The sequence below is a fragment of the Agelaius tricolor genome, unplaced genomic scaffold (assembly GCF_023055355.1).
Source record: "Agelaius tricolor isolate 1412-34295 unplaced genomic scaffold, bAgeTri1.0.p SCAF_4, whole genome shotgun sequence".
Classification (NCBI taxonomy): Eukaryota; Metazoa; Chordata; class Aves; order Passeriformes; family Icteridae; genus Agelaius; species Agelaius tricolor.
The window spans coordinates 12,430,001-12,444,084 of NW_027269264.1; the positions used below are offsets into that span (position 1 = coordinate 12,430,001).

Consider the following 14,084-nt stretch of genomic DNA (forward strand, 5'->3'; position numbering starts at 1 on the left):
ACTGTTCTCTTACAAATTATATCTTTCTGTAATAAATACGTAGAATATGGAACATTGTGTAGGGAATGTTTGTGCTACAAAAATGTATTGTTTTCATTGTATTTCAGATGCTTCAGGCGTGCTCAGTCCAGCACCTACCTGTCCCATATGCAGCATTTCCACCCCTCATTTCTAGTGACCCATTCCTTTTGCATCCTCCTCATATCTCTACACACCACCCTCCTCACTTACCTCCTCCAGGACAATTTGTTCCTTTCCAAGCACAACAGTCACGGTCGGTAAGTAATGCTTCTTACCCCACTCTCAGTAGAACTGGTGGGCTGGATGGGCACGTAGTACTGATACCTGATTGAGGAAACAAAGATTTTCTTTCAAATTGTAGCCACTTGGTATGAAGATGAAAAAATACTTCTGAAGTTCAGAGTTTCACTTCAGGTTTTGTCATTGCCTGTGGCGTTTATCCATACGCTTTTACTTCTCTCAGAAAGATGGGTATTTCCTTCACCATCAGTTATTTCTTTCCCAGGAGGTAGAATAGAATCCAGAGGAGGTTGTGAGAGCGTAGTAGGCATCTCAGAGAAAAGCTTAGCGGAGAAAAAAGCACAATGTTGCTTTTATTTTAGTTTCTTTTGTATTCTTCATTAATTTTTAAATAACCAGTCCTTTCCCTAGGACATTTTCTTTACACTTATGAAAATTACTGATGTTGCTTAAGGAGATTTGGGTTAGTGAAATGGGCTATGCAGACATGAAAAAATGTGACCCTGTTTTGGATTTAGAGGGAAATCAGGTTTACAATTCTGGCCTACCACTCTTTCTGTGTGGTTATCTGAGTACTTGTTTGCCCTGGTGCGTAGAAGATGCAGATATTTCAGTAACACAGAAATAGGATATAGCTTTATTATTGCAAACATTGCTGAGACTCCTTCATGCCATGTCTCTGGTGTGGATAGGATTGTAATCACCTCATTACAATGATGGGAGAACAGTTTCCATCATCCTAACAAAGTGGTTCTTTGTGGTAGAAATCTTTGTGAGACTTAGCTTTAGAAAATTTATCGACTCAGGTTTTACCTTGAGTTGCTTACTTGAATTTTTAACTAGGCTTGCCTGTCTGCTTTCAGCTTTGCCAAAAAGCTTGCATCATAGTGATTTAAGAATCTTTTGTTCTGTATAACAGAAAAATAGTAAATTCCTTTGGTTCCACAAGGTGGCTTTCTTAGCTGAATTTCTTGAAATGGTGAAATTCAGTATCAATAACAGAGTGGTGTATTTGTGAAACACTAAGAATTCCTTGTTTCTTGGGCATTTTAACTAGATTTGACAAGCAACGAAACCAATCTGGAATCCCATGCTTCTGAAACCTCAGGACTGCTTGTTAGCACTGCTTGCATGATCCTCCTAGGAAAGCATCTGCTTGCTTTCTGGATATCATTATCAGTTTCATCTGCTGGAACGACCATGATTCCCCTCCACTTTTCAATTTTTCTGGCACAATTTCAGTTCTTGTCTATGGTTGTTTATTTTTTTCTCTCGCATAGTTATACAGTGAGAGCAGCCTGGCAAGAAGGAGAACAAATATTTGTCCTGAAAAATGCAAGATACAGGAAATTACAGCCACTCCTATATTTGCTAGATCGCATAAATTCCTGGCCTATAAGCATGGCTAGCTGGAAAAGGTGAATTTATATCAAATGTGTAGTGTTGTCTTTGCTCTTTTGGGTAGTGTTAATGACCTAGGAATTGCTCACAGAGTTACTATAAAATTGATCATGGCAGCACAGCTGGGACTGCAGTTCTTTATTGGGGAGAAAATTTCATCTCTGTTAATGCAACAAAGACTGTCTCTGGTTTTTTTTGTAGCCACTTCAAAGGATAGAAAATGATGTAGAATTGCTTGGAGAACATCTTCCTGTAGGAGGTTTTACATACCCTCCCTCAGCCCATCCACCAACGTTGCCTCCCTCAGCTCCTCTTCAATTCTTAGCCCATGATCCATTACACCAGGAGGTGTCATTTGGGGTAGTAAGTATTGTTTTCTATGCTACATTCTCTTTCACACTACATTGACATTCTTGATCTTTATTCTGTAGTACATATTGTTGAAAAGTCGTGCTTTTGCAATCATATTCCATTATTGGAATAGCTGTATATTTTGGTATTTTCTTTAAGCCTAAGTTAATCAAGTTAAGAGTAATTTAATGACACTAGCAAATTATTTCCAGTAACATTATCTGCAGAGTGCAGCAGCATTTACTTAAAAAACTTTCCATGTCTTCACATAGTCCAGGATTTCTACTGCAGGTATGGGTTAGTACAGTTCAGAAAAACTGTTACCACTTTTAGTTAATTCTTCATCATATGTTGAGTTTCCACAGCTCAGGAAAGCCAGAATGTGTTAAAAACAGTTCTTTTTAAGCAGTTGTAGAGTGCTTCCATAATTCAGACTACACCATATATTATAAAGATAGCCATGTTATAAAGCTTGATTTAACTCAGCTTTCAGGGGATCAACAGGCAGTTCAACTGCAGCAGCACAAAATAAAATTAAAAGGGGTGCAGGATAAAGTCTGTGTTGGATTTTGCTGAATCATGTGCTTCTGTGGTGTGTCCACTGGTGCTACTTCTAGGATGTTTGTCTTGTACTTCAATTTGTAATTATACTAGTCTTGAGATGTGTTGTGGTTTTGTTGTTGTGGTTTTGTGTGGGTCACTTCTTTAAAAAAACCAAAATACCCCCTCTCCTGCCTGTCTGATGCTGGGAGAAATAGCTAGATCCCAAGTTTAGGTGCTGAAATTTTTATTGTCTGACATGTACATCAAGTCGTCAGTGGTTTATGGGCCATATTGTTATTTAAATTTTAAATAATAATTAAATTTTAGGCCCTGCAGCTGCAGAACCGACAGATACTTTGTCTTCAATTACTCTTCTTGAAATCACAGAGCCTAATCAAATGGTTGCTTGCAGTTTTTCTAAAGGTTCAAGTAAATGTCCACCATTTCAAAAAGTGATCTACTTACTCCTAATCTAAAGGTGTACAGATTTTCAATGAAGTCTTCAGGCACTATGAGACACTCTAGAGTCCAGGACACTTGAAAGCTTCTATAAACTGATTGTATTTTATTCAGTATGCTTGTTAGATGAATTAATCTAATCATACATGTTTTGCTTGGAGTCAGACCTTTTAATTTTTAAGTTTGGTTGTTAAAGCAGATAGGGAACATAGTTACCATTTTGTGCAGATCATAGCATTTGTCCTCACTGATGCTTCAACTCTGTGTTGTTTATTGCTAAGGAGTAGAATAGAGACATATTACAAGTAACCATGTGGCCTTTTATAAAGTAATACTAAATTTTTACAAAGCTTTATTTGCATTAACATTAGAATGGAATAAATGCATTTCTGATTCTTTTTCTTTCAGTGAACACAACAGTTTCTAATTATGTTTTCGGATTGTAGAATTCACAAAGCAGTAAAATTAAGATTTCATATGTCTAGTTTGAGACTCCAACCAAAAGGAACCTGGCTCTTTCGTATTGTTCTTATATTCATATGTTCATATTCATATGTTAATTTTATGTATGACTGTGGCTACCTAATTATAATGTTTCTGTTGTAAAATTAGGGGATTTTAGGTTAATCATTGGGAGTGTTGGGCTCTTGTGCTTTCAAATTTCAAGCATGTAAGAAGAAAAATGCGTTAGTAAAGGCTTGGAGTGTTCTTTGTTTCAAAAAAAAAGTCTTAAGGCCCTCAGATATGAATTTAATAGAGATACATGAATTTTGAAAAAATTCAAAAACATTAATTGTAGAAAATACAAAACCAGCTTTTAGTAAACGATTTTAGTAAAAGATGACAAAAAGTGCCCTGATTTATCCATAGAATGAATGCAGGGAAACTTTGTGCTTGAGTGTCTCTCTATGTATGGTTCAGCTGCAGAAGTTGTACTGATTAAACCTTCTACATACACCTCAAAGGCTTCAAGCCTTTAAGCCTAAATAAAAGTATATACCACTGCTTAAAAGTTAGGTATTTTTAAAAGAGATTTTTTTTTTTAATTATCATTTTTAAAGAGTTTTTTAAGGGCTTCTTTACTCAACTGCTTATCCACAGGCCTGCATAAGAGCGCCTGAGCCTTTTATATTTAGAAGAGGTTCAGCAATTCATGTCCTGTTTCCCAAACTGTACTGACTGTAGACTAAACACACAAGAACTTGTAGGGATTTCTGTTGTATATTACCACTTTTTCACATTAATCGGTATGATTGTATATAATAGATGGGAATAGTAATTTCAAATTGAGGCTGAGATTCTGTTGGATTTTAGCAGAGGCAAAATTTTTTAAATAATGCTTTATTGAAAGTGAATGTCATTATTTCATTATTGATTAAGAATAGAAAATGTAGAATGATGGGCTTACAGACTGTATAAGGTTGGAAGGGAGGTCATCTGGTCAAGCAGGGCCTCCTAAACTGGGTGTCCAGGACTATGTCCAGCCAGCTTTTGAGCATCTCCAGGAAGGCAGACTCCACCATCTCCCTAAGCAACCTGTGTCAGTGCTCAGTCACCCTCAGAGTAAAGAAGTGTTTCCTGATGTTCAGCTGGAGCCTCCTGTGTTTCAGTCTGTGCCCAGTGTCTCCGGTCCTGCCACTGGGCACCCCTGAAAAGAGCCTGGCTCTGCCTTCTTTGTGCCCTCCCTTCAGGTATTTAGATATATTGACAGGATCCCCCCCGAGCCCTCTCTTCTCCAGGCTGAACAGGCTCAGCTGTTTCAGCACTCTTGCACACATGAAATGCTTCAGTCCCATCTTAGTGACCCTTTGTTGGACTCTCCCCAGTATGTCCAGGTCTGTCTTGTGCTGGGAAGCCCAGAACTGGACACAAGTTCCAGTTCTGCAAGTTTGAGTTGAAGCTTATTTTCTTCTTTCTTGCAGCCTTACCCACCTTTTATGCCTCGAAGACTCACAGGGCGCAGCAGATACCGATCACAGCAGCCAATACCACCACACCCTTACCATCCCAGCCTATTACCTTATGTGCTGTAAGTGAAAAGTACATTTGCTTCCATGTAGGCTATTAAGAAGTCAGAAAGCATCTTGGCACTTTTTATGGTTGGACTCTACCAGAGACCAGGCATATTTCACCTGTCTCAGAGGAAAACTTTGATTTATGTGTAAACTTTTCAGCCTACTTTTAATAACCAACACCACTGAGCAAGAAAATATTTAAGTGAACAGTTTCGTCCAGTGTAGTTTTGTAGGTATTTTGAGGCACAGTAGCCTCTTGTTTCTGAACTCTTGGTAAAATCTTCAACAGATTTTAAATCATAGTTCTATGATACTCTTACAGAGGCATAGTTACACTGTAGGATCAAGTTATAAGAGTCTTCATTTATGGAATAAATTTGGTTTGGTTCTTAATTGTAAAACACAAGAGTGGGGACTTCTGTGATGTGTTACTCTTTATTGGCTTAAGTGCTACTCTATCACAGCTGTCACATTTCTGTTCTGCCTCTGAGTAGCTGTTTCTGGAAAAGATGTGAGACAATTAACATTTAGGAACTATCTGTAGCGTGTTATGGTAGACACTCTGGAAGAGAGTTTGGGTCTATGACATGTATTAGTCTTCTGTGTTCTGTACTAGAAGTAAGAATTAAATGTTTGGAAAAAAAAGATTAAGTTTCTGGTGGCATAGGTGACACTGACAAGGAAATAATCAAGCACTGACACCAGATCTGTAGATTCTCTCTGTGCAACGTCAGACGTGGCATGAAAATGGCACCAGAAATCTGATTCAGCGAAGTTGTTCAAGTTTTCGTCTTGCAATTTGAGAGTAGTGTCATAGCTTCTTGCCTATTCATTGAGGACATGATGTGGCACAGTAATTCCTGATTCCACTGTATTAGTGCTTTGAATTTGTGATTTCCATGTCTGTGGATGAAGTTTTGACCCATTGTACTACCTTGAGGGGGGGTAAAAAGATTTACTGAATATACAACCAGAAAAACATCTCTCTGATCTCTCAGTCTGAAGGGATTCTGCTTTTACCAGCATCACAGTACATGAGAAAGTGAATTTGTGCTTGCCTTCAGGATGGGTTTGTCCGGTACAAATCCTTTTTATCTTCACTTTTGTGGTTTAGGCTTGCAGAAGTTGCAAGACTTTTATGTTGGAGATCTAAATGGACTTTGTATTCCTCTTTGATGGTCTTTTATCCACTTAAGGAAATAAAGCATATTTAAAAGCAGAATGTAATTTTTTTGGTCAGTTTTAGGTCTCCATATTCTGTGATAATTAAGAGATTGGTTTTTGTAATAAAGCTGAGCTTGGTTAAAAGCGTCAAGCGAAGCACACATGCAGTTAAAAGGTCAGCACTCCCAATATCAGAAAGTTAGCAGAAAAAGCATTTTTCTGTGACTCTTTCACTTCAAATATCTGTTCTTGACTTCAAACACAACATTTTTGCCAGTTCTGAGAACATGTTGATTTGAGAGGCATCAGAAAGGTTACTTTACCTCTGCCAGATGTTTCTGTGCTTTCCTTCAGCAAGATGCTGAACCTTATCCTTGTTTGCTCTCGTGGTAGATCAATGCTCCCAGTGCCACCAGCAGTTGGACCAGCTTTCAGCTTTGAGTTGGATGTGGAAGATGGAGAGGTAGAAAACTATGAGGTTGGTGTGTGAACTACAACTATCTTTAAAGAACAGATGTTAGCTCAAGCAATAGATAAAATTTTATTATATTTTGCTTTTAATCCTGGTTTTGCTTTTCAAATAAATGTGTAGTGACTATGAAGACAGAATCCAAAACTGGTCCTTTCAGATTTTTTTGTAATACTGAATATTAGAAGTGTTTAGCTTTCTTTCTTGTCTATTGCTCTCAGAATTCCCCTTTCCAGGCTAGTAATCATTAAATTGTTCAACTTTTATGTTCTCCATGCTACTCTTCTCCTTTCAAAATTTAATTGATTTTAAATACCAAACAGAAGTGAAGCACTTTCCAAAGAAAAGGGTAAGTTACTGGTTTTATGGGTATAACTTTCAGAATAGTTTTAATATCATAGGATTAATTAATCTAAACATACTTACAAAATTACCTTACTGCCTTTTCATCTTGCCCTCTGGAGGGGATGGTAATTCACATCTAGAGATGCAGAACCCTCTTCAATATCCTAGATAATTATGGGGCTGTTCCAACTGTTGTTTCTTTGCTAGTTCTGAAGCTAATGGATTCCATTTGATTTCTCTTGAGTTAGTCATCATTTACCCTGACTTCTGCATCTCTTTGCTTGTGCTCTCATTAAGTAAGATACTTGTGAAGTTGCACATCTTCAGTTTAACAATGAGTGCTTCTTTAATAAGTTGCACATCTTCAGTTTAACAATGAGTGCTTCTGTGGTGATTCAGAAACAGCATTGCCTTCTGAGAATTTGGGCCCTAGGTTCAGTAGTGTAAGAAATCAATACCATTTGCAGCTTTCACAGTATCTTTTCTCTCCATTGATTGTCTATCACACTGATGTTGTTTCCTATGCCCCTCATGAAGGAGTGTGAGTTAAATACATGACAGATTGCAAATTATATACATGAAAGGATTTTAGTTGCAATCGTTGGCTTACAGAAAATTAACATAAAAATGAGCAGCCAAAAAAGCGCCTAACGTTTGATGATATGTATTTGTTTTCCAGACTGAGGCTAAAGTCTCTATATTTTAATTCAACTAGCCCAAGACACAGAATGGAAATCATAAACTGTCCCATTAAATTTATGGTTTCTCTCACAAGACCAAATTCACATATTCTAGCGAAGGAAATTAGTTGACAGTTTCTTTCTGACAATTACCAGCACTGTTAATTGCATAGCAGGGTGAGGTGATCCCTCAGAAGTGAACTAGTTATTCAGTCACAGGACTAATTAGAAATTGGGTCCTTGGATGGATCCCAATCCCTCTGGGATGGGATTTCAAAACCCATGTCCTCTTGGGAGGTGGGTTTTGAAATCCCAGAGAAAATATCTTACATCATTACAAGATGGTTAAGCTCTGAAGGACTTTCTAAGGAGCTTGTATTGTGCGGGAGAACTAAGGTTCTAAACATTTATTGATAGAAGGGTGTTTTGTGCTAGCAGCTGGTATAGTGAGATCTGATGGTAGTGCCAACATTAATGGAAACAGAGCCTGTTTGATCAGTGAATTTTTATATGTCTGGTTTCCATGTTTTGCAGGCACTGCTGAATTTGGCAGAACGTCTGGGAGAAGCCAAACCACGGGGATTAACAAAAGCTGACATTGAGCAGCTTCCATCCTACAGATTCAATCCAAACAATCACCAGTCAGAGCAGACATTGTAAGTATACAGTGGTCTCTTTCAAGTATCCATAATTTAGGTTGGCTTGATTTTAATTTCTTTAGCTTGCAGTCACAGCAAGGTAGAAGAGCAAGAATACCTGATTTGTGATGTGAAAGCACAGTAAATAAAAAAAGAAAACACCCATAGAATCCCACAGTCAGTTCTCAGTTTCCATTGTCAGATGTAGATCACTGTAGCTACTGAAGGAGTAAAATAGCCACTGTCTTGCATTCATACCTCTAAGGTTTTGTATGGAATGCATATTTGTTGTTCTTACATACCAGATACATTTGAACTTCATTGTCTTTTTTAGATGTGTGGTGTGCATGTGTGATTTTGAGTCAAGGCAGCTACTTAGAGTCTTACCCTGTAACCACGAGTTCCATGCCAAGTGTGTTGATAAATGGCTGAAGGTAAGAAAATGTAATCCTATCTTGGATGAAATTGATTATGTAGTTTTGTTAGGAGAGGGTGGGGATATTTTGCTGTTATGCTTCATTTCATCTTGTTTTGTGTTTCTGATACTCAAAAAAGCAGCAGAATGGAATCACTGCCTAGGTATTATATTATTCTAATAATTGATGAAGACTATTTCTTCATAATATTTGGCACAATGGAAAACTAATATGAATACAGTTGTTTTCATTGACAGCTCTTACTCTCTTCCATTTGCTTAAAACAGTAACTGTGCATTTGACTATTACACAACATTAAAGAAGACTTGAGAAAAAGTGAATAATATAGGAGGTATGATACAGAGTTTGGTGATGATGGTGGCTTCAACTGTTTTACATAGCTTGCCTAGCAAGAATGAGTACCAACAGATTTCCTTCCCCACTTTGCTGTTCATGTTGGTTTCTGGGGCAAATAAAGTGGATTACACATGTACATTTATGTGTATGCATATATAAAGAAATGTAATATATACAAATAGAAAGTACAGTTTTACAAAATAATTTAGCCATCCAAGAGGATTTGAGCAAAACAGAAAGGCTCAAGCGTCAGGACCACCCAGGAAGAGCACTTATTAAATAGCAGCTGTGCAGAAGGTGAGAAGAACAAGAAATACAAGTAGATTATGGCAGACATTTCTACAGGCTACACTGAGCCAGATCTACTGCTAGCAAGGTATTGATTCCCATCTTGCTTCAGTTTTTCGACTATTTTATTCTATTCAGCTTTAATCGATTTAGTCTGTCATGTGGAACATTGGAAACTGCAGTGATCCTCTGTTGATATGGTCCCTAGAAAATTACAGATGGTGTTTGTTGTTTTGGAAAAAGAAATAAAACTCCCTTGCCTTTATGGCATCATAAATATGGCATCATATCTTAGGCAAGTGCTAAAATATGCAGTGGAAAGTCAATATTGACAGTATTTTTTTTCCTAAGAAGATACCAAGAATAATGAGAAGGATTTGAAAAAACGGGATGTCAAATTGCCATTTGGCTACAATACCCATAGTTATGGAATATTAATCCCAATATTACCGGGTGGGACGTGCCTGGGCTCGTCTGACCCTTGCTGCTGGGCCAAAGGCAGCAGCTGTGGTGTTTCACCGCAGAGATACCTTTGGCTGGCTGGATGCTGCAGCTCGGCACTCCAAACAAATCCAGGCAAAGTAGGAACTCAGTTTACCTCTGGTGGAAAAGGTTCAGGCAATGGTGAAGAGAAAAAGGAGAGGATTCTGCTGTAGAGTTTTAATCCAGAGTTTTATTCCAGGATGACAGACCTCTGAATCTTGTAACAGCTCCCAGTCGAATGCCGACCGCATGGTCCCGTCTCCTTTTAAGCCCAGGGACAGGGGGAGGGGAAGGGACAGGTGAGGGCCAACCAGGTGTGAGGAGGGGAAGGCTCAAGGGACAAAGACACTTGGACAGGCCAATGAGCCCGGACCTGAGGGGCATCTTTTGAACTTCTGCCAACCACACGACAACCCTGCTGGAATGTTAAGAGTGATGTAACAGCTCTCAGCAGGAGGGCAAAGGGGGAGAGGAAAGGAGAGGTTGGCACACCTGGGGTGTTGGGATAGGTGAAACAGGAAATGGCGTCACACTGCAACACATAGTAGTCTAAGTCTAAAGCTCCTACAAAATCTAGGGCCAGTGTAACTGTAATGCTCTTAATTTTTGGTAGAAATGGTCCAAAAGTATCTGAATTCACATACATGCTTAAAAATGAGCAAGAGTAATCGAAACACCTGGTGTTTTTTTTGTCATACTAAGAAGCCACATGCACACACTCCGCATAATATTATCAGTTTTCCTCTGCTAGACGTATGAAGTTTTATTCACTTACTACAAATTAAGACTAGGGTCTGTATGTATCAAAGTGGTGTTCTTCAGTGTTCCCCTTCTCTTCTCGATCAGCATCCACACTATATGTGTCAAACTTTCATTGCATGAAACTCTCTAAGTCAGTTGTGGTATGGACAGTGCGAATCCAGGGATAGTATTCTCTCCACTTTATGGAAAGAAAGAAAAAAAAAAAGTCATTTGACATAGCCTGTGAGATAGTGGATGCTATAGGTTTATTATGTGGATTTTTTTAAAGACAGTTCATTCCAGGCTGTTAATGCAAAAAAAATATATACCTCTGATTCATAGAACCCCTGATCTGCAGACTCCTGGAAGTTAGAGGAACATGTCAGGAAAGTATCATGCGCGTTTATCTTTATCTTATTGCTCTTTTCTTACCTGACATCCCACTCAGGAGTCTCTTTTGGACTCAGTGTGTTACTTTAAAAGTTAAAGAGTTAGTCCTTTCAATTGAACATGGCAATAGAATTTGGAACTGCAAAGTGAAAAAACCAGATTTAGTTTAGTCTGTTTTCATAATCATAGTGTACTGTTCTAGTAGTGAAATAGTTTTGCTGATGTTCCTGTCCCATCAAAGAATCTGCATTTTCTAACAGATCTTCACCTGTAGTATTTTCTAAAGGTTGTCCTTAGAATTAGGTGCAAGATATGCAATCAAAATGTAGAGGGGTGCAGTTAAACCTATCAGAACTTGCAGAGCTGAGTGCAAAATAAGATAGAGAACTTTAAACCATTTTAGTGTAAGTTCACTAAGACAATACTTATACACCATGTGGGCTTAGTTACAGTGGTACGAAGATGATATTTGCAAATAAAGACTATTTTGCTTTGGAAGCTGTAACAAATTACCTGTAACACCAGTCTGTTTTAGTTACTGCCTCTGTCTAAACTTGGTTATAGTTAAGAAGCTAATATCTGGAAGTGATAATAACTGGAAAATATTTTGTGCTTTAGTTTTGCTTCTGTCCATTTGTTTATGAATTTGAGAGCTTTTTTAATATATCTTGATTGTATAATTATGTTCACATCTACCTAATTCACATCATCCAGCCAACATCATAAATTCTACAAGGGAAAGTTAAAATTCTATCTTTCAATGCTTGTAATGTTATTCCATGAAGTAGACAAAGAAAAATATTATTGGTTAGTCACTATTTTTTACTGATTTAATTTCATTTCTTTGAAGAGTGTATTTGTTATCTAGGACTATTTCTAGAACTGTGGAGTCAAATTAATTTTTTTTAAGTTCCATCATATGTCACTTCAGTGAAAGATGTAAGTAAAAGGTTAGTGATTCAATCTGAGTACTTCAAAAATACTCTGCTTGGGTTGCCTGTTGGTGATGATGGCAAAGTAAAAAAACTATCTAAAAACATTTTTAGATAGTGGCTTGTATGTGACAACACTATCTTTTTAGGTGGTGAGCAAGTAAGAGGACATGTTCTATACCAGTGCATTAAGTTGCCCACTTGAGCTAAAATACTTTCCTACGTAAGCAAACTTAAAGACTTAACAAAGAAGATGTGTGGAGGAAACAATATAATTAAAAGGAGAGAGGTTATCCTTTCACTTTTTGTAGTATACCTAGTTCCCATGTTTCACAGTATTTGGCTCCTTCTTACCCTATATCCTCTAGTCATGTATGAACACATGAGAAATGTGTTCTTCTATACGATAAAAATCATAATTCCAAAAGAGTACTTGACACCATGACCTGTCTTCACCTTGAGGGTTGAGAACAATGTTAAGAGGACAACCTGCCCTTATATTTAACCTACTAGGAAATGCTGTATTATATATAAGAAAAGACAAAATGTAACTATACTTCAACTTACTTCTGATAGACTAACACCAAAGCAGTGCAGTGGTTTTTAGAGGATTCTAGTAGACCTATAGTTTCATTATTCTAAATGCAGCTCACTTTAACTATAAATTTCTATAAAATACTTTTTTTTAATCGATTAATTGTGCAGCACTCTATAGTTACAGCACAAAATTAATTCTGCCTGAAGGAGTGGCAAGTTAGAAGATGATATTACAATATTATGTCCTACTCACTCCTGTTTTGGTGTCAAAGAGTCATATAAAATGCCAGGAGGGGGAAATTCATTTAATCAAAGACACAAGAATGCAACTAAATTTAAAGCAGATGTTCATGTAGAATCATGAAAAGTTACTTTAAAAGCAGTGGTTTGGTGTTCATGAGTATTCATTTTATCCTGGCACAGTAGGTCTATGTCTGGAATTCCTGTCAGGAAATTACTCCTACTGAATGCTGTCTGTAGTGCAAGTGGTTGTTACTTCAGTACCAACTTAAGCAAATAGGTTTTGATTTATTAATCCACTGAATTCCATGTTTAAGAACATGGCTTTTTATTTTAAACATTATATCAGTCAGGCTATATTTAGAATCAGGCACGTGAAATGAAATTAAATGACTGACTAAGGACATTTTGAAACTGCTAGTGAAAGAGCAAGAAATATAAGTTTAATTGATAGTCCAATCCCTGATTTACAAAAACGACAAAGCAATAAAATTTACGGACAGTGCTAACAGTTGACAGCAGGAAAACTGACAGGAAAAATATACTGTAAATTTAATTTCCATTACTGAATAATGTTTTTCAGTAAAAAATGACATAGTATTTTCATAGGATTGGTTATTATTTGGATTTAAAATATTTGACAAAGAATTCTGAATTGTGGCCTACATAGTCCATAGTCGTACTTCTTGATGCTCTTCATTTGTATTTTCATTGAAAAATCTGGTTGCCTTAGAAGACTTGGAGTACAGTGGTTGATCTTGCAGTTTTGGTAACTATGAAATTGAAATTTATGACAGGGAAGAGCTCTCTTCACTCTTCCCTTTGCAAGGGAAGTGTTGACTCATGGATGTTACATATTTTTCTGGGCCTTTTTCTCATTATTTGCTAAAATGAAATTAGCCAGTATTTGAAAAGGGGAATGAGAAGGCAGAAATACTTTCCCAGTAGCTTAAGGAATATTACTTCTTATCTGCCTTACTTTTTAAGGAAGCTAGAAAAATAAATGAGTCACAGGACATATTTTCAATATGTGCTTTACTAAAGAGCTAAATATAGGCCTGCTGGGGTGTGTTACTTGAATATCTGCTTGGTCGGGTCATCTTTTCTTTCTTTATTTTATTCCCTTTCCCCTTTACTAAAAGCCCCTCCCTTTTCCCCCTGTTTGCTTTCAGCTTTGACCAAGTCTATCTGATGTTTTTCTGTGATGATAACCAAATAAACAAAGTACGGTGTCATTCCTGATCAGTACAGTTTGTGACAATATGACATCCTCACACAAAATGTTTATTTGAGCCGAAGGTGTCTCAGTTTGTTTTGGTGGTTTTCTCTTTGTCATACAGTACAGGCTGTTAGTTACATCCATCTGACTGCAAT

General features: G+C 37.3%; 1 protein-coding gene across 4 annotated transcripts in view; it reads left to right on the forward strand.

Moving 5' to 3' along the window:
* Nucleotides 1–14,084, forward strand: part of RNF38 (ring finger protein 38) — a 104,053-nt gene that overhangs the window by 86,234 nt on the left and 3,735 nt on the right. For all 4 annotated transcript variants that reach the window (XM_071424599.1, XM_071424603.1, XM_071424602.1 and 1 more), the window contains 6 exons: nucleotides 108–278; nucleotides 1,864–2,025; nucleotides 4,938–5,044; nucleotides 6,588–6,672; nucleotides 8,223–8,344; nucleotides 8,661–8,760. In XM_071424599.1, coding sequence (XP_071280700.1) covers nucleotides 108–278; nucleotides 1,864–2,025; nucleotides 4,938–5,044; nucleotides 6,588–6,672; nucleotides 8,223–8,344; nucleotides 8,661–8,760 — 747 coding nt within the window. The remainder of the gene's footprint in view (nucleotides 1–107; nucleotides 279–1,863; nucleotides 2,026–4,937; nucleotides 5,045–6,587; nucleotides 6,673–8,222; nucleotides 8,345–8,660; nucleotides 8,761–14,084) is intronic.